The 23,870-nt window shown below is 42.6% G+C and overlaps 1 protein-coding gene across 1 annotated transcript; it reads left to right on the forward strand.

Moving 5' to 3' along the window:
* Positions 1–217: 217 nt before the first annotated feature.
* Positions 218–9,713, forward strand: LOC119855856 (orthopedia homeobox). The gene is made up of 3 exons (XM_038402696.2): positions 218–411; positions 1,150–1,559; positions 7,907–9,713. Exons 1-3 carry the CDS (start codon positions 375–377, stop codon positions 8,435–8,437), a joined length of 978 nt encoding a protein of 325 aa, XP_038258624.1. The 5' UTR covers positions 218–374; the 3' UTR covers positions 8,438–9,713.
* Positions 9,714–23,870: the final 14,157 nt, after the last annotated feature.

The following is a 23,870-nucleotide window of genomic DNA, read 5'->3' on the forward strand; positions in this document are numbered from 1 at the left end:
GGAGGACTAAGCGCGCGAGGGAGACACAGCGAGAAGGCCCCGGGCTGCTGCTGCAGCTGCCGGGGGGGATGCGGGGCTGCCGGTGCTGAGGCTGCAGGCGGGCGGGCGGAGTGGGGACTCGCCGGGCTCGCTGACATTTGCAGCCTGCCCTCCTGATTGGTCCCTTCGCCGAGCTGCTCACGGGTTCATTGAAGTGTTAAGCACCTCCCCGTCTCTCTAAAGGACATTATAATGCAAGAGACCCCCTTTTTAACCACACACCGAATTTTCTTTCATTTAGGCGATCTATATATATCTATATCTTATATCTATTTTAAATAACTTAAACCGCTACAATTTGGGGGGGAACAGCCTTCGCCCTGGAGCGGTGCGCGATGCTGTCTCACGCCGACCTCCTGGACGCCCGACTCGGTGAGTTTTTTTGTTTGGGTTGTTGGGTTTTTTTTTTCTTTTCCCCCCAGCATCTTTCTCGCCCCCCGGCAGCGGCGAAGGAAGAAGCCAGAGCAGGAAATTGACAATTTGTTCCTTGGTTTACCTTAATGCGCTCTAAATGGGCTAATTTCTTTAAAAGTAATTGTGCTGTATTAAAGTTTAATTTGATTTACCGGCGTCTTTCAGGAAAAAAAAGTCGCTGGGCTATGTAGATCCAGCCCCAGTTGTGGGCTTCTCGTGTCTCTTGCCCTCCCCTCGTCTCCCCCTTTTAGGGCAGATTATCCCAATATTTGTGATTTTTTTGTATTATTTTTTCTTGACGCCGGGACACGATCGGATTGAGTTGGTCCGGATCTGACAGGGAGGCGAAGCCACCTGCGAGGAGGCGGGTTGGGTTTGTCGGCCCAGCCGGCAAACCAAATAAACCCAGCAAACTCCCCCACCCCCGGTTCCTGGGGAGGCCCCGCCGGGTCAGGCCCCACAGACGGGCCCGAGCCGGCCACTGGCGCAGGAGGAAGAGCTGGAAAGTTTCCTGCCGGCTGAAGTTGAGTGGGTGACGCGGCGCAGAGGGCCGGGGCCGGGGCTGGGCGAAGGGGGCTGCGGGGCTCCATGGCTGGGGCTCGCCCCTTAGCAAACTTGGTGCCCCGGCCGCTGGACACAAGCGGGAGCCGCCTACCTGGCTGCAGGGGAGTGACCGCCGCTGCTTTGCCTCCGCAGGAATGAAAGATGCAGCCGAGCTGCTGGGACACCGGGAGGCGGTGAAGTGCCGGCTGGGCGTAGGGGCCTCTGACCCGGGGGGGCACCCGGGAGACCTGGCTCCCAACTCGGACACGGTGGAAGGGGCCACCCTCCTGCCCGGGGAGGACATCACCACGGTGGGCTCCAACCCGGCCTCCCTGGCAGTCAGCGCCAAAGACCCCGATAAGCAGCAGGGGCAGCCGGGCGGGCAGAACCCCAATCAAACGGGACAGCAGCAGGGGCAGCAGAAACAGAAACGGCACCGGACCCGCTTCACCCCGGCGCAGCTTAACGAGCTGGAAAGGAGCTTCGCCAAGACCCATTACCCAGACATCTTCATGAGGGAGGAGCTGGCCCTGAGGATCGGCCTCACCGAGTCCCGGGTCCAGGTATGAGCAGCTGCTTCCGTGCCCAAATCTCCCGGATCCCTCAGTCACCCACCCCCCCCGGGCGTCCTTGCACTTGCTACCTGTAGCCACCACACCTCGCAGGGCTCCTGCCCCACAGTTCTCTTTTGTGTTCACATCCCTCCTTTAGGCTTTCCCCGGTGGGCTTAACAGAGAACAGGCTGGTTTGTAATTTCCTGATCATACCGTCTAGAGAGACAGCTCAAATGATCACCGCCTAATCCATAACATAAATAATAATAAACCCACCCTGAGCCAACGCTTGGTGACCAGCCTTTTACAAAATATGCCTAACAAAATTGCATTTGAAGCAGCCAGGAATTTTTGAAACACCCATCTGGTGTAAGAAAGGGATTATCGGCATCAATGTGAATGCAACAGTTGAATATCAGCTATTAAACAGCCCACATATTTCTGCACAAATGACTGAGCCAATCCCCTTTAGGGAGAAAAAAACATTAGCAGTGTAGTGCGTGGCATAGTTCTGCGTAGTAAAATGGTATGTTTTCTGAGCTGATTTTGAATTTAGCTACCTCCAGTGAACACCCTCACACTGTACAATTGATCTCTGAACGAACGATCGATCGATCAAAAAGAGACCCCAAAACAAACAAAACCAAAGACCGATCAAGTATTTGCTGTAATTAGTTTTCTGTTTAATGTTTACTACTTGTAGCCGAGCTGCCTGTTTACTAATGAGCATGTGAAATATTACCAGCGAGCTAAAATAATTTCAAAGTGTAATGTAAATCTGAAGTGGCTTTTTCTTGGATTCGGGGGAAATGTTGAATTCCAGTGGAAAGCAGCACTGAACACTAGGAAAACGATTGCAAATTCCGAGACTGTTCAATTACTCATATATTTGTGTCTCCTGAAATGTTTACAATAAGCGTATGCTCCTAATATGTTCCTGCTTCTTTTATCATCGTTAGCACTGAACTGGTTGTACTCTAAATCTAATTTAGTAGTGTAAGCTGTCCAAGGTCCTGAAGATCTCCCATTGAAATCTGCGGCAATGTTTTCCCTAGAATTTTATGCCAGCTTGCCTGAAATATTTCATAGCTCAACCAACCTTCTATATATATGAATCGAATTTTAACAGTATGTTACATTTTTAATTGTAGGTTTAAAAGGAATTTCTGTGAGCACAACATTTTGAGTTTAAGTTTAATATTTGCTTTAAATAACCGAGTAATCACGGAAGACAGCAGTAGAACTAAGTAGCTTAAATATCAAGAAGATTGTCTTCAGATTATTTTATTATATATATTTTTGACATACAGCAAACAGTTTATTCACATCATTTTAGGCAGAACTTAAAAGTAGGCGAGAGGGATTAAAAACAACAGACTATTACAAGTAACGCTTTTAAACCTAAACTTTTCTTCTGGGAAATTTTGTGTGAGACTCTTAGGCGAATTATGCACATTGAAAATACTTTAACTATATGTGGTGTGGTGATACTATGAACGCATTTTCATTTTAACTATTCGTCTCCAAAAATTCTCACGGCAAGCCAAGTCCTCACGCCAAAAAAAAAAAAAAAAAAAGACAAAAGATACTTAAAAAACGAAATGAACGTTTCATAACCAGAAACTGATTGCGTTCGTGCACCAGAACACACACACACACATTTGTTTTAAAAAGTAAAACAATGTATAAAACCGACACATGATGATAATTAGTTTAAATTAAAATATAAATTAGATTCACAAATAAAATATAACTGGACAACTGCCTTTATGAAAAAAGAAAACGTGGACGATTAAACTTTATTGGGTTTCCCAAAGGTTAATGATACCAATTTCAATATTAGGAGTGTGGTAAATGAAGTAAAATATAAAATATATAATGGAAATAGTTATTTTCCAAAAGCACATCAAAGAAATTCGTTGGAAGAAAGATAACGTGTTTTAATGGCCTCAGCATAATCCTGAACCAACGATAATAGCACGAGACTGCTGATAAAAACAGTTTAATAGAGTGGCAATTTAAATATTTTTTGCAATAATGTTCTACAGTTTAAAAAGTAATCAGATCAACATAACCTTCTTAATTAACACTTCAAAATGATTAACATGTAATGTAATGCAAAAATAATTTATGTAAAATGTATTTACTTCACAATTCACTGTATCATTGCTCCTTGACCAAATTTAAATTAAATAGTAATTGGTTTATGTTCTTATATGAGTACTTCATAGTATTCTTTATAGTTAACAGATTGCCTACATATTCCTTGCAGTATGTGGGCACCACACTGACTAAGAAATGATCTAAACAGTTAATTTATAGCGGCTGTATATGTTTTTATGTGTTTCAAACGCTAGAATAAATTACCTCTTTCCTCATTTTAGAGCTATATTTAATGTATATTATACATCTAAATAATTATTAAAGGACTAGTGCTTATAAGGGAACCCAATTCCATGTCTGATATCGCTCTGCTTTTCAGGCTTGTGTAATAAAACCGTTTTTTTTATAGCATGCCATTATTAGAAACCAATTTCAGAATTATTTATAACCCGGAATGGCTTATTAAGCAGCAATGCGAGAATCATGCAAATTACGCGATCAAATGCAATATAATAAGCATAATCATTAGTCTCTAGCATGGATTAATTAACTTTCAATATTTTATTTACATAAAAACCAGATCAGTGAAATAACTTCTGCACAATCAGCCTTGCCTTTCAATATTTTATACGAACACAAATAATGTGGTGTAATTCCATTGACCGTGTCCCCCACAATGGTCCTGTCACCTGCCACATCTTAATAGGGGACAAGCTGAGAGTATTTTCTAGTTTTCTAATGGAATGAGAAATTGCATTTTCTTCCTCTCCCAGCACTATTAAAGTGTAATGAATTCGGCCCAGAGTTCACGGCTGGCTGATCGAAATGAACCTGAGATCTGAGCTTTAATACAGCTCTCCAGATTTCCTACCAAATCTTCACATTAATCATCCGCTAGATTCCAATGAGATCTTCATAAAGGTTTGGCTCTTAAAAAAAATAAAATGTAAGATTCTCTCCTCTTCTCTCTCTATTTGTAACACATTTATTGCTGGGGAATTAAACGGGCTATATATTTTAAAATACATTTACAGTATGTCTATATTACTGTAACAGCAGATATCAAAGTAGATTTTTAGCTTCCAGCCTCCATTAGATTCTCACTGTTGTATTAATAATTTTCAGGGGCTAGTTGCATTTTAAACATACTCCAGCGTTGCCCAATGCCTGTGGTTAATATATTTCCAGAGTTGTCATGAGTGCATTTTCAAAATCTCCCTCAGGTTTTCTTCACGTTTTAATCTGTCATGCACTAGTTTTCAACTGGAAACATTCACATTTTAAAAGCATATGCACTATAGCTATGAAGTGAGGCGATCAGACCTGATGGAGAATCTTTACAACACCAGTAAACCATGAAACATAAAAGATTTTGTAGCCGCAATTTAACTATTACCCTAAAACATAATTGAACACGATTTTTCGATTATTCATATAACATTTAGTTCCTTAACAGCTGTTCATTTCCGTTAATGGTCGACCATATTTCTCCGTCTAAGTATATAATATTAAACGATAAACTCTAGCAGGTTCTAGGGTCCAGAATAGTAATAATCCGGAATTCAAGGGGATTCGCTGATTTCCCCTCTTACAACATCCCAGTATTGTCATTTGACAGTGCAATGAAACCTGTCAGGCTATTCACGCCAATATTATCACTCTGACTCGAAGAATCTGGTTACTAAGAACATCTGACTCTTAAAAAAAATTCCAACAAATAACAGCACGCAGGAGGTCGGGTCTGAGGGCTGCTTGCTAACGGTGCAGCCACCAAGCGTTAGTGGTGAAACTATTCGGAGTTGACGATCGAAAATCATGTTCCAGTCACACAGACGTTTTTATAAGAATTCAGACGCTAGCGCAAGCAGGGTCAGGAGCACAGGGTCGGTGCTTCCTTATTTATTTATTTTTTAGCCCGGCCTATTTTACACAAATTCGCCTCGATATGAGTGAAGGTGGCTGCAGACAGCTCAATCCTGGGACAGAGACACTGAGCCCTTTCATTATATACATTCCTGCAGCTTTATTAAGCAGTCACACGGCAACTTGTGGGGCTACAGCGGAGCTGTGACTATAGAGCACAAAACCAGGAGAGACAATGCAAGGGAATAAAGGCCAGGGAGGGAGACAATACAAACCATGTCAGGTGGCGGGGAAGGGAGCGGAGCGAGACTTGGGGAGGGACGAGGGAGTAAACCTAGTGCTCTAACTAGCTTTCCTGTAAAAGAAATCGTCTCGATGCTATTTCAATAGAATAGAAATCTATAGTACAAAACCATTCCGAATAGTTCAATTGTAGTGCACGGGGGAGGGATTTTTGGCTGTGCAATAAGTAATGAATTATCTGACTGAGACAGGCGCTGATCCTAGGTAAGCAGTTGTCACATTCTGGGCTCTGATTTATATTGAACATTTGTAAAATCCCCCCAAACATAGACCAGGTCATTTGCATCAGGCCAAATCACGTTCCCTTGACTCCCAGTGAGTAAAAACAGCCGGGTTTGGCCTGATTAATAAACAAAACACTGGGTTAAAGGGCTGACTGGAGAATGAATAAGTGTAAAGCGCAGGTGTCACTATCAGGTATCAGTTCGCCAGCGGGCTGAAGGAGATGAAAACCCAGTTGATTAACTAGCACATCAAAATGAGTATCTGAAAATGTTAAGAGATTATTGCCATGGCAACACGGTTTAGACAATGATCTAATAGGAAACTTCTGTTGCGTCTTTTTTATTTTGACATTTGTAGACAAATGGTCCGAAGATCAGAGATTCTCTTTGCCATTATGAAGAAGTAAAATGTAAGCCCCCTAAGTAGGTCTGAAATGTATTTAATCAGCCAAACATAGCTCATCGCAAAAGAGCCTTGGGTTTGTCAAAGCAAAATTAAATTTTATTGACAACTAGTGTAAGAAAGCTTGGAACTTGGCCTATATTCATTTGCAACGTCGGAAAGATAAATCTACGTTCACTCCACAGATGAGAAGAACCTGGATGCTGAGAAAGGGATAAGGCCCTCAGGCGCAGGATTCGTGTCATTCTCTGCAAACAGTAGATCTGAGGGCTAATACAGCGCAGGGCAACTGGAAATAGATTCTCCCCCCCCCCCCAAAGAAACAGTCACCAAAGATCCATTTGAATTTGGCATACGCAGGTGGAATTCTATATTTAAATGCTTAGGCACCAACCATTATTGGTGCAAATACAGGTTATCATGGCTACACAAACCAGAATGTGACTCAATGGTGTTCCAAAGTATATTATTGTCATCAGATCCATTTCGCTTATAACTGAACTATTTTTCTTGGTGCAAATTGTGTGTTGTGCCTTTGAGGAGTCAAAATAAGGAGGTCTTTTTCCAAGTTTGCAATCCCCGGTTTATACTTTCAGTAGAAAGAGGGAGTATTTGTGCCTATGTGGTGTAGGTTGTACATACATATACAGTGCGTTCATAAGCGTATGTATATACATACAAATGTGTAAAAAGAAAAGCAGTACTTGTGGCACCTTAGAGACTAACAAATTTATTAGAGCATAAGCTTTCGCGAGCTACAGCTCAGCTCAGCTGTAGCTCGCGAAAGCTTATGCTCTAATAAATTTGTTAGTCTCTAAGGTGCCACAAGTACTCCTTTTCTTTTTGCGAATACAGACTAACACGGCTGCTACTCTGAAACCTATACCAATGTGTGTACATCCTACAGATGGACATGTGTGTAACACATATTGGGTAGGATGTAGGAATGATGTATATCAGGAAATATCTTTCTGGGATATATTGCTTATGCGTGCATCTTATGTCTGCATATATACTTATCACTTAGTCCTGCGTTGAGTGCAGAGGACTGGACTAGATGCGCTACCGAGGTCCCTTCTAGTCCTCCACTTCTACGAGTCTAGCCCCCCCTTTATGCAGCCATAAGGATATGGCGGCGATACATTACACACATAATTGCCACAGAACACGCACTGTACAGGGGAGACACAGCCTCTCGAGGCGATCGCATCCTTTTGCCCCACCCTTCCGGTCACTCCTCTTCTTGGATGAGCCAGCGCCTGCCTGTGGGCTTGCCCCGCGCCGAGCACAGCGGGCCCCGTGCTCTCAGGGGGGCCGCTGTGGGATCTGGGTGCCGAGCCGTGGGCCTGGGGTCCCGGGCAAGGCCGGCACAGCGGCGGGGCCGGGCAGCTCTCCCTGCCCCGCGGCGCACGGTCCCTAACCGGCCTCTCTCGCTCTCTCCCCCACCCCGTGTCCGGCAGGTCTGGTTCCAGAACCGGCGGGCCAAGTGGAAGAAGCGCAAGAAGACCACGAACGTGTTCCGGGCGCCGGGCACGCTGCTGCCCACGCCGGGCCTGCCGCAGTTCCCCTCGGCCGCCGCCGCCGCCGCCGCCGCCATGGGCGACAGCCTGTGCTCCTTCCACGCCAACGACACGCGCTGGGCCGCGGCCGCCATGCCGGGCGTGTCGCAGCTGCCGCTGCCGCCGGCGCTGGGCCGCCAGCAGGCCATGGCGCAGTCGCTGTCCCAGTGCAGCCTGGCGGCGGGGCCGCCGCCCAACTCCATGGGCCTGTCCAACAGCCTGGCGGGCTCCAACGGCGCCGGCCTGCAGTCGCACCTCTACCAGCCCGCCTTCCCCGGCATGGTGCCCGCCTCGCTGCCCGGCCCCAGCAACGTGACGGGCTCGCCGCAGCTCTGCAGCTCCCCGGACAGCAGCGACGTGTGGCGGGGAACCAGCATCGCCTCCCTCCGCCGCAAGGCGCTGGAGCACACAGTCTCCATGAGCTTCACCTAATGGCAGCGCCGCCCGCCCGGCCGCCGCCCTCACCCCCCCCCCCCCCCGCGGATCGCGCCCCCCCCAGCCCCCGCCCCCGCGCCCCCGACTTACTTACCAGGGAGTCGACTCAGGATCTGAAATCAGACACCGATGGACTGGTTTGTGGGCAGAGAAACACCCCCTCCCCGGTGTCCCCCCCCCCGCCCACACGCCCCCAGGCCTGTGTTCCCGGGAGGAGACACAACGACCAGGGCCTTGTGTCTTCGCATCAACACACGAAAGGACTCACTGGGCTTTTGGGATCTCGTTTTAATTTGTCCCTTGTCTCCCTTCCCCACCCACCCAGCCAGCTCTTGGGCTTTGCCAAGAGATCCATTTGTTTTTAAAGCACAACAGTAACCACCCCGACAACAAATATTGCAGGGCTTTTCGGTCAGAAGGTTTCCTAACGGGCAAGCCTGGCTTTGTGGGGAGGGGACTGGGCAAGCTTAATGAAGTGATGAGAAAAATCAAGAGGAAATTGAACCCGTTTGGATAAAGCGTTTATAAGTGAGAACAAAAATCAAAGTCATGTTTCCTTTTGTAAAAAGCGTGTGTGTGTGTGGGGGGGGGGGGAGCACTTCCCTTTTCTGGATCTTTGATTTCCGGATCGATTTAGTTGCAAACCTGTCACCTTTTTTATTTTTATTTTGTTGCTGTTGTCTCGATTGCATCCTCTCCTGTTGCCACTGGCCCTGCAAGCTCAGTGGCGAGGGCCTGGTGCACATGGACAGTCTCTCTCGCCAACCCTGCCAAACTTTGTACAGAGAACACAATCAGCTCTTTTCTGCATGTGCTGGTCCAATCCAATCCCAGAGAACAGATGCTATTTGGAAGAATGAACAAACAATGTGAAATAGGATGTTTTGTGTAGATAAAGCATTCTTGTTACATACTGGTGGGTTTGTGATCTGTTTTAACTTATTGTCTGTGCTTATTTATTGAATTTTGGGTTTCTTAATAAATGTTTGAACTAATATAAAAGAATATTATTTGACTTTTCCGGACAAGTTTATAACAAGTTAATGTAAATGGATAAATAAAATCATTTTCAGTATGTGATATGAAGAATTATGGGTTTTGGTGTGGCTTGTGAGATATAAGCAGTCTCTTAACCCACAGGAAAAAAAAGACCCCCCCCACTTAATTTAAAATTCAATGATTTTGGGAATGATTTGCTTGCTTGAACTTTGCATTGAAGTATTTCATTTATTACAATTTTAATACTTCATGATGAATAAACTTTTGTTAATCTTTGTGCGTAATTGACCTTTCAACTCCAAGAAACAGAAAGTGACGTTACAAATAACACAGCGGAAGGAGGGGGAAAGGAGACTAGAAGTAAGCGACCGAGTGCGCTAAAGCACGATTGGTCCGTTGTAGAGGCTAGGATGGGAAGATGTGAGCCAGCCAAGGACACACAAACCCAGTGCCTATGTGCATGGGACAGGGCACGAGATGACGACATTAACAGGTCTCACTTTCTTACTGATCCGTTTCAGATAACGCGTGTTGGGGCCACATAGGGTTAAGGAGAATAAATAGTTACGCACGGAGCGAATCCTGCAGCCCTCGCAGAGACGGGAGGTTTGCGTGTGGGTAGAAGGTGCCACGTCCTTTGCTTTTCAGCCAAAAAGGAATTAATAGTTTCCACAGCCAAAGACAATGGCTAACGTGGGCACGGAGTCTTGGGGTTCGGCGAAGGAATGGCTGGACGGTGATGGCTGGTCTCCTCTCCCCCGGCCGGAAAAAGTTGTAGGGAGGAGAAATGAAACTGGAGGAGAGATCTTCTTGCCACACGTGAAATGAGCGCACTCCTGGCACTTGGCTAAGCGCACGGAAGAGAAACCACGCCTTTTACTTCTGTGCTAACTTTGTCTTAGGCAAAGTACAGGATGTTGTCAAGCATCATACAGTGATTTTTAAAATGTGATTCACTACGATCGTTTCCTCCTGTACATCACTTACACCCCTCTTAATTACACACCTGAGAGTGCCCAACGCATAGTCAGACGCAGAAGAGTCCTTGCTTGCTCCAAAGTGCATATTACACATGTATATTTCATTTCAAAGAGAAATAAAAGGAGGATAAATTACGCTCCAAAGCAGGAGTGAGTCTACTGGGGTGACACGCTGAGCTCCTTGGCAGAATCCTGCTACCCTAGATGTCAAGCCCGTTCAGTTATCACTTCTGAGGCATCCGATGAAGTGAGCTGTAGCTCAGGAAAGCTTATGCGCAAATAAATTTGTTAGTCTCTAAGGTGCCACAATTACTCCTTTTCTTTTCACTTCTGAGTGGTGGCTCTCCAGGGCACACCATGCTCAACATGTTACTCGCGTTTACATGCGGTACTACCGCCTGGGGTAAACCTGATCAAATGGAACACGCTCCGCCATCGGTGTCCTACAACATCCCCCAGCCTGAGGCAAGAGCCTTGTCCTCCACTGGCCACCCCACATCACAATGTCCTAAGCGCGCCACTGCCCCCGGGCAGCGATTACACGCCAAGACGTGATGGCGTTTTCTCCTCCTTTTAAATGGGCGTTTTCAATTATAAAGAGGCTTTTGCTCTGAAGTCCTGCTCCAGTGCAGTCAATGGGAATTTTCCCACTCACAGTAGGAGCAGGATGTGGCCAGGCCCTTGGCATTTCTGATTAATTAGGCTTATAAACATGAAAAGCCAGACGCAGTGGCTATCGAAGAATGCTATTTAATAAGAGCTCGGTAGCCCCAGGCAGTGTCGCCGTAGTCGCCCTTTTAAAAGCAGGTGGTTGTGCATGCTCAACACTGTACAGTCCTGGGTCTTTTTGTTTTTGCTTCAATCTCATCCACATCCCAGCACCTACCAGTCTTTGGCCTTTCATTCTCACCTGCATGTCTCAACGTCCATTTAGGAGATCAGTGTAAACCTCACACCGTTTCTTCCAAAGTGCATGGAAGGTTGTTTACAAGCACGTTAATTTTACAGCTTCTTTATACTGCTGTATGCAAGACAGCTTTATGATGTAGGAATCAGGAATGTAATAAAATGTGCTATACAAGATCTTCAAAATATGTGCTTTTTAATAGTATGGGAAAATGTGTTCTCCAGATTGGGGGGGAAGGGTTGAGAAGACCCAACCAAAAAGGTCCAACTCTTGACACTAATGGAAAATTACAAATCTGTGGCAGATGTCTTACAAAGATCCTTCCATTTAATGATCTTTCCGAAATATACATCGTTTTCTTCATATTCTAATGGAAACATTGTTCTGGATATGACCCAAGCTTTCTGTCCTTAGCGAATTTTGATATAGTATTTGTTTCCATGGCAATAGATCTTCATGTTATGAGTCCTGAAGACTTTTGAAGTTATACATACAGATAGCACTAGCTGAAACTTTGCAACATAAAATGTTTAAGCTGATGTACTTACATATTTAACAGGATGAAAAGAAGGGAAGTGCAAATTTCAGTCATACAGTTTACAGGCTGCAAGTGAGTGATTTTATTCCCAGACATCTCTCCCGCTTGATATTGAAATATAAAAATTAAACAACATTGGCCATTTTTACATACTACCAGCAACAACCTTGCTTCAGTCAAATAAAATCATAGGTGCTGGAACTACGGGTGCTTGGGGTGCTTCCCCACCACCTGGCTTGAAGTAGTAATAACAACCCAAATATACGGTTTCTGCCTTCAGCACCCCCACTATAAAAATTCTTCCAGCACCACTGAATAAAATGATCAGAAAAGTGACTGAATTCTATATATATAGAACAGGAACATTTATGATGAATAATAATTAGTCTATTATATACTAAGTAGCTAATACAGCACATTGGGGATTGTACAAACTAGTCTTATTTGCCCACCTTAAATGTGATTTAGCTTTGATCAGTTATTTATCCACTGAGGCTCTAAGCAGATTCAGATATTCAGCTATGGATTCATTTCCATACTAGGGTACATCTAAGCAGATTTACTTCCCTTTATACATAACAGCACGTCTAATGTCTAAGGTACATATATACATTCTGTAAATGCAGCTGAACCTTTCATTTACTTTTTTGATTAAATGCTTTGACACTGTCTTCCACCCCTCAAACCCAACTGGAAGGCAGAACTGGCTCTAGTGGAGATTGTATTTACTGAGCAATAATTAACAGTTGAGGAAGTTTGGGCAAGTTGCGGTATCTGGTAACATGCAGTACAAACTATATTATTGCACTAGCACCAACGATACCTGCTCTTGGAAATGAAAATATGTTTTAATTTGTATTGTGGACTTTAAATTTTCATTTTCAGAATAAAAAACTCAGAACATGAAAATGTATCTTACAGTAATGGAGGTATGGCAGTTAACCTGTCAGCTGAAAGTATGTAACCTTCCTCTTCTCCTTTTCATGACAAAGGTAATCTCATCTGAGAGCATTTATGTGAAGAAATAACAGCATGGCACGGTGAAACCACTGGCTCATTAATCCTGGCATCTACTTCCTACCGGGTTTCTTGATTAGTTAGATTCATTCATAGGGTATTTCTGAGTTTTTGATTTGTCACCATTGGCTAGGTTCACTGAGTTCAGGCTAAATTGAGCCAGAAGCAATGTTTATTAGTAATTTTGTAATACAGACTATCCTAATAATTCAGCACAAATATCTCATCTGAAAAATATCAGTTCGCCCTAACACCTAATGCAGGTTGCAGCTGTGTTCAGTGGGAATTGAAAGAACACAAGTGATTGGGCATGTATTTTCTAAATTATTAATATGAGGGCTAATAGCTAACTCATTTTCATTTCCAATGCAGGAATTAAGATCCAGTTTTTAAAAAGTAAGCACTGACATAAAGGGGACCACCTCCTGTTTGGCATTAGCTTAAAGCAGCTCAGATCCATCAGTACAGCAAATATGACTGATTTAGCATCTCAGCTTTTTGCTTTTTTTTTTTAAAGAAGATAGGAAAAACAAAAACCTCTTTTTTGTCTAATGTGTCATAACCATATGAAAAATGTAAAACGTGCAATATTGTAAAAGGACCTGAAAGAAGAAATCTCAATAAGCTATACCTTTACAATGTCACAGATCTCTCTTAATCTGTTCAACAGCTATGATGAAATTACATTTGAAATATACAAAAAGAGAGAACAAAGGACAGCCCTGATTCTGCAAACATTGAAACACCTGCTTAACTATAAGTAGTTGAGTAGTCGCATTGATCTACGTAAATGGTTGCTGGATGGGGACCCAAGGGAGGGTCCACTCACAAATTTACACCCCTTTCACTAATCCAGTTTCCTAAAATGACCACATCTAGCTAATTTTATTCTGAAATAAGAATGTTGACACACAGACTTGCATGGAAATAACAACAAGGATTATAGTTTAGATATTTTGCTGCATGTTTCTATGTAGCCAGCCCATACTATAGATAAAATCCAGGGTCCAAATGCTAATTGATCAAATGCAAACATCAGAAAACCCACAGAGAAAATCAATGACTGCAGACGCACTATTCCTGTGAGTAAGGTGAGCAGGATTTGGTCAGTGCAGCACACACTGCCCATTGTTCAGGAGAGTGGAGCAGAGGGAGGAGACCATTGCATTAATTTGGAACCAAACGGAAGAAGATATCAACGGGAGAATAGCAATAGGAGTCAGAGGGGCTGAACAGACCCAGAATCTGCTGAAGAGGTCAATGAGCATGACCCATGAGTGGATAAATCATTATTATTTTATGTCTATAGTGATCGGAGTGTGCACTGACACCCCCAGCTTTGCATTGGCCCACTCACAAGGCTTGGTGAAGTTTACTTCTTCTCCTAGAAGGAATAGATTGCAGGGGGGTGGTCTTCAGGCAACTCACTGCTAGAGCATGGCACATACAATAGCTCCTTTGACTTCCACCTAGGATATTGTATAACAGTATGGGTGGGAGGTTGCTGCTCTTATTTGCCAGTCAGTTGTCTCTGCTGAGGCCATATTTGATGTTTAAAAGCTTTGTTTTCCTTTTATGTTGCTTCTTTCAGCAACGCTTGTGCTCAAAGAAATAATTCAGAACGAAAGCAATGCTTTTCAAGCTTTGAAATCACCACTGGGGATTTGCTACTCAAGAGGAGAAAATCCAAGACAGCAACACAGGATTTGCCGTTCCACCTTACACAGTTGTTCCATATAGTTTGGCATTCTGCCGTCAAAGGAAAAATGGGGTGGTGATGGGACGACACACCATAATTCACCTAATTGTGGAATGCTGGAAATGAGAGTGAAATTCCTTCCTGAGCCCCACAGGCAATCAGTGTCTGTCTTGAAGCATGAGATTTGATTACACGTCTCTTGCATAGCTGGAAATATCATTAGTGATCAGAATAGTACATCTAGTTCTTTGTACAAAATGAACCCCAGGATTTGTCTGAATGACCTCCTGTGGCAGTGAATTCCACAGGTTGACAATGCACCCTGTAAAGTCATATTTTGTTTTATTGGTTCCAAGTTGCTGCCCTTCAATGCAATATAGGTGGCAGCTTTGCAACCCTGTGGCTTCTTTATAAGCTTTTAAGGTTCATTTTGTGTTAAATTGTCAAAGAAATATTTCAGAATAAAAAGCAAACATACCAAATATTGTAGAAATATAGTAAATAATAGAAATACTAAAAACACTACCACGACTACGTTTCAAGGCAGCTGTGCTCATTCTTTTGTAATCAGAGTATGTCTTAGATACTCTAACCATGAGACTTTGGCCTCCTGCCTTACATCATACCTGAGGCAAGATGCTATTTGACTATATTGCTATCCTTCTCTGTTATTGCTTCCAAGGAACCGAGTTCTACCACCTTTATTCACAATTAGTGCCCCATTCTGGGTCCAATCCTGCTCCTACTCAATCAATGCCAAAATTCCCACTGAATTCAATGGTGAAGGATTAGGCCATCTGTGAGTAGTCTCACTGAAATCAATGGACTACTCATCTTAAATCAAAGTGACAGAATTTAGCCTCTAATAAGCAAATTTACAAGGCTATTATTGGTTGGAGGGTTTTGGTGACATCATAAACCATGAGAGGAGAGCTCAAGTCTTTTGTTCTCAGAAATCCAAACTAGAACAAGGTTGCATTACCCTGTTGCAATGATGTGCCTAACTGGCCAGGTGCATGCACAAATTCTGGATTTGCTCAGGTGCGTCTAATATTTGTGCTCATGAGTCAGGCTCACAGAAATATCTGCACACTCCTAACTTTGAAATAAGATTTAAAAAGCTATAAGAAAACTTCTTTCCCTGTTCCTTAAAATATAAAAAATAATGTAATAATCTATAGTACAATATGCCACTTTCATGCAATAGAGATTTACGTTTATAAAATGGAGGGAAATGAGTCAAATCCTGCTCACCTTTACTCATAAAAGCAGCCTTATTGAAGTCAATGGGATGCCTTGTGTGTGTAAGTTGCTGCTCAGGATGTGGGCTTATATATATATATAAAAACTAAGGGACTCAGTGATGCTTGTAAGAGGCAGACCTTCATGGGGATGGGTTGGAGCAGGAGCCCCTGGAAGACACATTAGGAAGCATTTTGCAAATAATGTCTCCGCAAGCTCCATGGTACATAAAGGCAGCTTGCCTTCTCCTGCACCCCTTTGGAGGGTGCAATTTGTTCCCTTCCCTTCATGGCCAACTGGACTGCAGGTAGGTAGGGCAAAGCCATGGATGTGCCTCCTTCCTACGACCTTGGGTTGCAGACAGGGAGCAAACCCTGTGCTCAGAGGAACATAGTGATTACAGTTGTGTCTGGCCCTTGCTTGAGCCAAGCAAGCACTTTGCCCTCCCCACCCAGATTTTATCTAATGGCAATTCATTATTTGGCCAAAAATGAGGAAGTGTGATGTCCTGTAACAAACAAAGCCAGTCATTGCAGGAAAGTGTCAGTCTGGGTGGGATGACAGAAGCATGGATGAGTAGAAGTACATTTTAACTAACTTAATCTAGTCTATCTTTGCCATGCCCGTCACCACAGAATTTGAGCACCTAGATGCATTTAGGTGTGCCACACGCCTGAGTGCAGTACGTGTTAGATCATTTATGCAGCTCCTAGAAAAGAGACTGCATGTACACAATGTGGTTAATTGTCTATCTAGTGAACAAAGACATATAAACAAAAATGAATATAAGGTATTTCAGTTGCTACACAGCCACAAGATTCATCAGAAAATAACCAGCTTTGCTCTTTCAGCTAAAGAACAAAATTAAAAGACTATAAAAGGTCAAACATATAAAAATACATTGAGGAGAACACAGAAGAATGTTAACTTACTATAGAACTTCTCACTGTACAGTTGGTATGTGTAATTTTTGTTTCTATTGTAAATAATAATTCACACATACGCTGGCTTGTCAACCTGTGTTTTTATCTTGAGGTCCTGGTGCCATATTAATGACCCATGTGTTATTCTTGAAGTTTTACTTGTTATAAGAAACAATTATAATTCAGCTGTATTCTATACCATTGTCACATTTTTTTCTTTCACTCTTGATTTCAGTTCAGTTTTAGGCCCTGTTTCAGCAATGAATTCTATGTGGACAGACCTCTGTACTGGCATGGAGTCCCATTGACTTCAGCTTTGTTCCACTCAGGGGTCTAAATATGGAGAGCACCTTGCAGGACTGGAGCCTTTGCTACTAACCAATCACACTATCTTTTCTGAGTGTTTCAGAAAAAAAGTTGGTGTCTCCAGTACATTCATATTCTGGTTTGAACCCTAAGATGTAGGGTAATCAGTCTGTAATCAGTCCTGTCTCATTTCTGGTGGAGACTTCTCTTCATTCTGTGTGCTATTGGCTGCCTAGAGTTCCATCATTAGCCTTCTTCTCCTCTGTTTATTTTCTTCCTCTGGGTTGTCCCACTGCTAATTTCATCAATGGATCTGTAAGTTTTATGAAGATTACATCAGACTGTACATGTCTATCATTTCACTGTCTGATCCTTAGCATCGACCCCTTCCTTTATGTTGAACTCTTTCAGGAGCTGGTTACATTCGAACTTCCCACTAGTGAATTCTTCAGATATTAAGGCTAAACATTTCAAAATAAATTAAGCAACTGAGGATTCAAATCTCATTTTCAAAAGTGACTTAGGCATGTGGACTCCTAAGTCCCATCAATTTTCATTCTTCTGTTACTGTCCCAGGCTTTTTATCTAACTCTGTATCCAGATGAGAATTTTCTTCCTTGTCAGCAAATACTCCATGGACTTGCTCCAGCCTAAATCTCTGACACTATATTTACCTATTCTTCTGTCCATTCGTTCCACTGCTCTAACCTCCTTTGTTATCACAGCTGGAAGCTGCCCAGTCTTCCTAGAAGTCCCCCCATACACCAAAACAGTGAGTCATGTCTTATCTTTAAATCTCATTTTAATACTTACTTTTAGCTCTAGCTTCTGACTGACTTTTTGTGTAAAGCAGTTTGTGATGCTCTGCGTATATGTATGTCTGACTAGTCTGTTCCCATTGAAATCCATGGGAGTTTAGCACATCACATACTGCTTTTATTACCAATGTACATCTGTGTGGATTGCACTAGATGAAAAAGGATTTAGAGCAGGGGTGGGCAAACTTTTTGGCCTGAGGGCCACATCGGATTTCCGAAATTGTATGGAGGGCTATGCCTCCCCAAACAGCCAAGTGTTGCCCAGTCCCTGCCCACTATCTGACCCCCTGTGCTTCTTGCCCCCTGACTGCCCCCCCAGGACTCCTGCCCCATTCAACCCCCCGTTCCTTGTCCGATGACAGTCCCACCAGGGATCCCTGCCCCATCCACCCCTCTCTGTCCCCTGACCACCCCCGTACCTCCCGCCCCTGACTGCCCCCCGCTGCCCCATCCAACCCCCCCCCCTTCCTGACTGCCCCCCAGGGACCTCTGCTCCCATTCAACCCCCCTGTTCCCTGCCCTCTGACTGCCCCAACCCCTATCCACACTCCCACCCCTTGACCACCACCTCCAACTCCCCTGCCCTCTATCCAACCCCCCCAGCCACGCTGCCCAGAGCACCAGGACAGGCAGTTGTGCCACCGGGCTGAAGCCAGCCACACCACCGCGCAGCACAGAGAACCTGGTCAGGCTGGGCTCTGCAGCTGCACTGCCTGGCAAGAGCTTGCAGCCCCGCCACCCAGACCATTGCGTCAGCGGTGCAGTGAACTGAGGCTGCGGGGGAGGGGGAATGGCAGGGGAAGGGCCGGGGGTGAGCCTCCCTGGCCAGGAGCTCAGGGGCCAGGCAGGAGGGTCCCGTGGGCCAGATGTGGCCTGCAGGCCCTAGTTTGCCCACCTCTGATTTAGAGCAACTTTCTTGAATTAGTTTTGTACACTATTTTTCAGGCAGCATATTAAACCCATCATTAAGACAGTCTCCTTGAAGTTACTTGGTTGTACAAGTCATGTCCAGGTCTTCTGATTTCAAAAGCAATAGACAAAATTCTAGAAGGATGGCACTTGACCCATTAGCAACTCAGTTAACAGACAAAACTCTTTCTGACTCAACACACTCAATGTTAAATAGGGGCCTGATTATGGCATTAAGCCACTGTCTCATACTGGGATGTATAGACGGCTTGTGCTGTTGCAGAAGATCCTGACAAAATTCTGTCTGTCTCAGCAAAAATTTCTCCAGATGCTCTGGGGAGTGCATGCTGGATTGGCAAAAGGAATAATCATACATGCACTGGCCCATGGCCTTGCTGTCACCCTACGCCCTTTCAAGAGGCTGGCATCACCTCTGGTGCGATCTGGGAGTGTCGTCTCTACTATCCATAGAGAGTCTGGCTGTTGCTCAGGGGTGCTGGGCTCAGTGAAGGCTCTCCTCACTTACATTCTTGTGCAGAGCTAGCCACATTCTAACCTTCCCAGCCAGATACTTGCAACATACTGATTTAGAACTCTAATATCCTGTGCCACATCAGCTTCTACTCAGATTCCATGGCCAGAAGGGACCATTGTGATCCTCTAGTCCAGTGGTTCTCAAGCTTTTGTGTTGTTGACCCCTTTCACACAGCAAGCCTCTGAGTGCAACCCCCTTATAAATTAAAAACATTTTTTTATATTTAGCACTATTATAAATGCGGGAGGCGAAGCAGGGTTTGGGGTGGAGGCTGACAGCTCATGATCCCCCATGTAATAACCTCTCAAACCCTTGAGGGGTCCTGACCCCCCCAGTTTGAGAACCACTGCTCTAGTCTGACCTCCCCTGAGGCCATAGAGCCTCCCCAAAATAATTCCTAGACTGCATCTTTCAGAAAAACATCCAATCTTGGTTTAAACATTGCCATTGATGGAGAATTCACCATGACCCTTGATAAATTGTTCTAGTGGTTAATTACCCTCACTATTTAAAATGTATGCCTTATTTCACTGTGAATTTGTCTAGCTTCAATTTCCAGCCATTGGATTGTGTTATATCTTTGTCTGCTAGACTGAAGAGCCCATTATCAAATATTTGTTCCCTGTGTAGGTACTTATGAACTGTGATCAAGTCGCCCCTTAACCTTCTCTTTATTAAACTAAATAGATTGAGAACTTTCAGTCTGTCACAATAAGGCAAGTTTTCTAATTCGTTAATCATGCTTATGGCTCTTCTCTGAATCCTCTCCACTTTATCAGTATTCTTTTTCACTTGTGGACATCAGAATTGAACACAATATTCCAGCAGTGGTTGCACCAGTACCAAATATAGAGGCAAAATAACTTCTCCTAGTTGAGTTTCTCCTGTTCATGCATCCAAGGATCACATTAGCCCTTTTGTCCACAGCATCTCACTGGAAACTTGTGTTCTGCTAATTATCCACAATGACCGCCAAATCTTTTTCAGAGTCAGTGCTTCCCAAGATAGAGTCCCCTATCTAGTAAACATGGTCTATGTTCTTCCTAGATGTATACATTTAAATTTAGCTGTATTAAAATTAAAATTGTTTGCTTGCACCCAGTTTACCAAATGATCCATATTGCTCTGTGTCAGTGATCTGTCATCTTCATTATTGACAACTTTTGTGTCATCTGCAAACTTTATGTTCTCTCCAGGTCATTGTTAAAAACAATAAGTAGTGTAGGGTCAAGAACCGATCCCTGCATGACACTACTAAAAACACACTGGCTCGATGATGATTCCCCATTTACAGTTACATTTTGAGACCTATCATTTAGCCAGCTTTTAATCCATTTAATGTGTGTCATGTTGCTTTTATATTGTTCTAGTTTTTTAATCAAAATGTCATGCAGTACCAAATCAAATGCCTACAGAAGTCTAAGTATATTACATCAACCTTTATCAGCTAAACTTGTAATCTTATTAAAAAAATAGATAGCAAGTTAGTTTGACAGGAACTATTTTCCATAAACCTGTGTTGATTGGCATTAATTATATTATCTTCCTTTAATTCTTTATTAAACGAGTCCTGTATAAGCTGTTGCATTATCTTGCCTGGGATTGATGTCAGACTGACAGGCCTATAATTACCCAGGTCATGCCGTTTACCCTTTTTAAATACTGGCACAACATTAGCTTTCTTCCAGTCTTCTGAAACTTCTCCAGTGTTCCAAGACTTATTAAAAATCAACATTAACAGCCCGCTGAGCTTCTCAGCCAGCTCCTTTAAAACTCTAGGATACAAGTTAACTGGACCTTTCGATTTAAAAATGTCTAACTTTAGTAGCTGATGTTTAACATCCTCTTAAGATATCAGTGGAATGGAAAGTGTCACATACATAGTCATATATATGATGTGACTACACCATTTATTTTCTTCCCAAATACAGAAGAGAAATATTTATTGAACACTTCTACCTTTTCTGCATTATTATTGATAATTCTATCATTTCCATCTAGTAATGGATGAATACCACTGTTATGATTCTTTTTGTTCCTAATATTCTTTAAAAACTCCTTCTTATTGTCCTTAACTCTGCTGGCCATAGATTTCTTGTTGTATCCCTTTGCTTCCCTTATCAATTTTCTATAATTTCCAGCTTTTGATTTGTATTCTTTACTATTTATATTCACTCACTGCTAGGAATGCACATACACAGGTTAACAGCCAATTAGAAACAGAAAACACTACCAAGAAGGAAGGAGCCCAAACACAGTTTAACGGATTGCATGCTTATCAATTTGTTTTTGCATATGTGCTCGTATATTAAAGATCTCTTTTGGAATCTGAGAGACCATTTCTTCAGCAGGATAAGCAGAGCTAGTCTTTGATCATAATGCCACAGTTTTGAGCCTCCCAAAATAAACAATTTGAAATTATTATTGATCTATAACTGTAATAATGCTCCTCAAATATTCTAGTGTCTTGGGCAATGGACCAGGTCATCTATCCCTAAGGCCAGCTGTGAGGATAAATGAGGCAATATAGAATTTTTAAAATAATTTTAATGTTATCCATTAAGGGTCAGACTTTCAACTAAAGAAGCCACATGAAAAATGTACATGCGACTATATGCCTAACAGGCACAAAGTTACGGGGACTCTGCATGCAAATACTCTATTTGCATTGGCATTCGCAGTGATTACATAATTGAAATTGTGTGCCATACTTGGCTTCTAGTGGTTTGAAAATTAGGCCCATAATTTAGCACATCTGGGACACATTCTGCGTGTCTGCAGAGAAGAGGTCTTTTTTCACTACTAAGAATAATAAATATTTTATTATTACTAGTAAAAATTATTAGTAAGAAAATATTTTACTATTTTCAATTGAATCAATCATCTAAATGTCTTCACAATAAGGACAGTGGCATATATTTGGCTTATTCTGCTACTAAATATAACCTGGTATTAAAGATGCAAAGTTCAGAAACTATTCTCTTCTCAGTTGTATTGAATGACAATTACACATTCTGAACAATCATACAACTTCTTTAATCAAACAAGGTAATACGAAATTGGCTAGTTTTTCCTCAATACTTTCGACTTCAGTGAAAAATACAATAATTAAACTCTCGGTACAATGATTTTCAAACCTCCATGCACCCTCTGCTCCCCTCCCCTCTTCTATCTCTGGATAATAAATCCTTATGAAAGCTGCCACCACAGCTGAGACGGGTTGTGAAATTGTTTAATAATGTTGACTCAGGTGATGACATCATTCTGGAGCTTTGGGGTTTTTTTTTTCTTTTTTTTTCAATATCTTTAAAGACAACTGTAAGCTGCTGGCATCAGACTGAGCAGACACAACCCACAGCAGTAGGCAATAAGACCCAGATGCTGAAAGCTATTTAGGTGCTTAACTCCCATTGAAATCATTTCAATAATAATTCAAAGAAGAAAACACAAATCTTGTCCATGAATAAGATAACAAAAACTCCTATGAGGTTTTTCCTGCTATGATTTTTTATCATGACCAAATCTCATTAGCATAATTATGAGAAAAATTAACAGGGTTTGTATTAACTGGCTGTATTTTTGGAGAAAATTGCTCTTGTTTTTCCTTAGGTGGCTGAGCTGATTAAACTGGGCCTTCTGGCTGAAGCAAGAAGACTACAAGGTGTACTGAACAAACAGCAACCAAAAAGGGTTCTTTTTATTATGGCATCCTTTAATGTGTTCAAAAATACTACAAAATGACATCATACACCCCAAAAACCTGTTGATCAAAAAACATATCCAACAAAATTGCACCTTTCTCACTTAAACTGATGTCATGTGTCTGCATCTAAAAAGCTTGGTTGTAATTCTGAGGACACCATGGCTGGAAGAAATTTTTTTTTTACTACCACTAGTAACAGATGTGAAATTACATTAGATAAATATAATCATTAGTTTCAGTCTCACCCTGGTTAATTTGTTTGTGGAAATGTGCAACCCATTATTCATTAGGTAATTTTTCACACATTGATTAGAAAGCCATGTCGAATTGTGACCCAGCACATTTGGGTTTACATACCTTGCAGTGAACTATACTGCTTACAGTAGTGGAAATGGGGGACAAAATGTTTATCTCAAGCTGATTTTGTGCCAATAAATAAAGTAAATCAATAGCCAGTGAAGTGTGAACGACATTTCTCTGCTGTATAATATGGTTTTGGGGGCAATTTGACATGCTACAAGGGGAAACAAGGGTCTTGAACAGAAAGGTAATAAAAGCAAATCATGCTGGTAACTGTTATTGAAGTCCTATATTTTTCTCTACTTGGGCAGCTTTAAGATGTGAAAAATAATGCACATAAAGTTATAAAAACATGGAGACACTCCACATTTATACACATATTGGACCAAAAGCAGAAGTAGGTGCAAATCTCTTTGAAATCAATGGGATTTTTGCCCACTAACACCAGCGCTGTATTTAGCCCATTTATTTCAGCCAAATGTGGTTCTGTAAAGCTATATGAAAGCAATGCCATTTCTTTTCATGAAATTTCACTTACAATATTTCACCATTTC

This window comes from Dermochelys coriacea, chromosome 5 (assembly GCF_009764565.3).
Source record: "Dermochelys coriacea isolate rDerCor1 chromosome 5, rDerCor1.pri.v4, whole genome shotgun sequence".
Lineage (NCBI taxonomy): Eukaryota > Metazoa > Chordata > Testudines > Dermochelyidae > Dermochelys > Dermochelys coriacea.